Source organism: Chinchilla lanigera, unplaced genomic scaffold (assembly GCF_000276665.1).
Source record: "Chinchilla lanigera isolate Chin_1 unplaced genomic scaffold, ChiLan1.0 scaffold00049, whole genome shotgun sequence".
NCBI classification, from domain to species: Eukaryota; Metazoa; Chordata; class Mammalia; order Rodentia; family Chinchillidae; genus Chinchilla; species Chinchilla lanigera.
Window position 1 is genome coordinate 2,706,290 of NW_004955450.1, and position 3,277 is coordinate 2,709,566.

Here is a 3,277-nt window from a genome sequence, read left to right on the forward strand (position 1 = left end):
TTTTGGTTTTGCTTTTGGTGGTGCTGGGATTCAAACTCGGGGCCTTTCACGTAGTAAGCAGCCACTCTACCTCTAAGCCACACCCTTGGTCCTTTCTTTTTTTTTTTTTTTTTTTTGGTCTTTTTGAGATCTCACTGCAGTTCAGGCTGGCCTTGAGCTCACTTTGTAGCATAAGCTGACTTTGAACTCACGATTCTCCTGCCTCAGCCTCCCAACTGCTGGGACTACAGGCTTACGCCACCATGCCCAGCTAGTTGTCCATTTTTTTGGTTTTGTTTTTAGGTAGTAAAGTGGTTTTTTTTATTTTTAAATTTTATTTATTTATTTTTTTTTTTGAGACAGGGTCTCACTGGTCTTGAGCTCACTTTGTAACCCAGGCTGGCCTCAAACTCACAACGATCTTCCTGCCTGTGCCTTCCAAGTTCTGGGATTACAGGCATATGCCACCATGTCCGGTTAGTTGTCCATTTTTTTGATTGGGTCTTTTATTTTGGGAAGTCCAATTATTTTGAGTTCTTTATATATTCTAGATATTAGTCTTCTGTCCAAGGAGTAGCTGGCAAAAATTTTTTCCCATTCTGTAGGTGGTTTCTTCATTCTGTTGGTTATTTCCTTTGCTGTGCAGGAGTCCTTTAATTTGATATGATTCCATTTGTTGATGCTTAATGTTATTTCTTATGCAACGGGGGTTCTGACATAACCATTAGAAATAACATCAAAGAGGCTATCTTTCCTCCAGCATGTGTTTTTTGGCCCATTTGTCAAATATCAGATGGCTAAATGTGCCTGGGGTTGTTTCTCCATCTTCTAGTCTGTTCCATTGATCCACATGCCTGTTTTTGTGCTAATATGGAACTAAATTTCCTTAATATGAATTGGTATTTATAACAGAATTTAACAACCAGTTGCATACAATTTGCATGAGAGAGTTTTATTGCTTTTGTGTGGGGGTGTGGTTTTTTGAGACAGAACCTCACTATACAGTCCAGGCTAGCCTTGAACTCACTGTGTAGCCCAGGCCATCCTCAAAGTTGCAGCAATTTTCCTCCCACATTCCCCTGAGTACTGGGATTGCAGATGTGTGCTACCGTGCTCAGTGAAAGTTTTGTTACTTAGCAATGGCTATTTAGAACTACTAAAAACAAATGAGGCTGGGCATGGTGGCGCATGCCTGTAATCCCAGCACTCGGGAGGCTGAGGCAGGAGGGTCGTTGCAAGTTCGAGGCCAGCCTGGGCTACAGAGTGAGCTCAAGGCCAGCCTGAACTGCATAGCGAGACCCTGTCTCAAAAAGACAAAAACAAACAAACAAAAAATATGAGATGCTTGATCATATCAATGGTGGTAAAGGAAGATTGGCACATGAGCCAAAATAAGCCTCTCCTTAAAAACCACAAATGACAGGGCTCATGGAGATGGGGAATAAGAAGATTCAATCAAGGTATACATTTGTTTAGTGATTGATAATTGATATGTAAGTGTGTATACTCAGAGCTATCGAATTAACCATTGCAATAATGAAATATTATTACACAGTAACATGGCATTGCTAATATGTAACTCATTTACCCTTTAACTTCCGTTTTTTTCTCCTGGAGACAATGGTGGGGTTTAGGGGCTGGGGATTTAGCTCAGCGGCACAGCGCCTGCCTGGCAAGTGCGACATCATGAGTTCAATTCCCGGTACCGCAAAAAAAAAAAGCCAAAAAAAAGACAACAGTGGGGTTTTTAGGAAAGTGACCATCATGTTACATCATAACTGCCTGTACATGGGATGACACGAATGAATGAACCATTTTCCTTTGTTTTGCTTTGCAGGGAAGATGGAGGAGCTAAGTCAAGCCCTGGCCGGTAGCTTCTCTGTGTCCCAAGATCTGAACAGCACAGCCACCCCCCACCCCCGCCTGTCCCAGTACAAGTCCAAGTATAACTCCTTGGAACAGAGTGAGCGGCGCCGTCACTTACTAGAGCTGCAGAAATCGTAAGGGTGCTTTAACTCCCCGGCTTCTCCTCCGGCTGGGGACTGGGAGGCATCAGGGATCTAGCTGTCTCTGCAGAATGCCTCCTGGGAGATCTTAGTAGGTGGAGCTTCCTGTCCATAAGGTTGGAAGGGTAAATCCTGGCAGAGATCGGTATCCTTTAGCCTTTAGCCTTTATCCCCAGAGGTTAGGACAAGAAGAGGTAATAGGAAGAGACTGAAGTTTGAAAGCAAAAGCTCAATTATTTGGTTAAAATGTGCTATTCTTCCTGGCAACAGAACTGAGCTTTGCAGTTTAGGGACTTGTGAATGCCACGCCTAGACTTCCATTCCCACATTCCCGGGTCACTGATGTGTGGCTTCTCCCACACACTGAGTCCTGGAATTGGTGTGGCCTTCCCGGGCCCTCAGCCCACGTGTTTCGTGGAGCCCTTGGGAGCTGACTCCGAGGAAGTGTCTTCCGCTCTTCATTCTAAATGCCAAAGGAGCAGACGGGAAAGAGCTGCATGGGAGCGTTTGAGACTGGGCTGCTCGGAAGACACGGCCTGTCCTTTTATTCCTAGTATGGTGTGGGCTTCTTCTGGTTTACAAAGTAAAGAACTGGGGATTAAGAGAAACTATTAAGAGCTGCAGTTTGTACAGTGCCTGCCTTCGCCCAGTGCTAACAAAAACAACAACATAAGAAGCAGTGCATGGAGCCAGGCATGATGGTGCACACCTGTCCATCATCAGATGGACAGATCCTCACTGTGGCTTCAGGTTGACAGTACCAGATCACATTCCCAGGCCACTCTTTTCTTTTCCTTCCTTTTTTTTTCATTGCAATTTATTATTTTGGAATATGGGCCGGGGATTTAGCTCAGTGGCATAAGCACCTGCCTGGCAAGTGCAAGGTCCTGAGTTCAGTTCCTGGTACCAAAAAAAAAAAAAAAAGCTGGGCGTGGTGGCGCATGCCTGTAATCCCAGCACTGGGGAGGCTGAGGCAGGAGGATTGTTGTGAGTTCGAGGCCAGTCTAGGCTACAAAGTGAGCTTAACACTAGACTGAACTGCATAGGAAGACCCAGTCTCAAAAAGCAAAAAACAAAAAAGAAGAAAAAAAACAGGAATAGATAATACATTTATATGGTTCAAAATATATGGAAGAGGATATGCTGAAAAATCTATCTGCTCTGTCCCTGGTCAGCCAGCTCTTGCCCAAATTACTAGTTTTTTATGTACCTTTCTGAGGATATTCTGTGCAGAAATGATCAGTGTATGGAGTTGTATGGATGAATAACCTTTTTCAATTTTTTTTTTTTTT

At 43.9% G+C, this 3,277-nt stretch overlaps 1 protein-coding gene across 3 annotated transcripts in view; it reads left to right on the plus strand.

Moving 5' to 3' along the window:
- Positions 1 to 3,277, plus strand: part of Snupn (snurportin 1) — a 19,476-nt gene that overhangs the window by 4,794 nt on the left and 11,405 nt on the right. For 2 of the 3 annotated variants that reach the window (XM_005393503.2, XM_005393504.2), the window contains one exon: positions 1,817 to 1,979. In XM_005393503.2, the coding sequence (XP_005393560.1) occupies positions 1,822 to 1,979 (158 nt within the window). In that variant the 5' untranslated portion in view covers positions 1,817 to 1,821. Of the gene's footprint in view, positions 1 to 433; positions 456 to 1,816; positions 1,980 to 3,277 lie in introns of those variants that run through there. The other variant, XM_013519045.1, reaches the window with a different exon arrangement.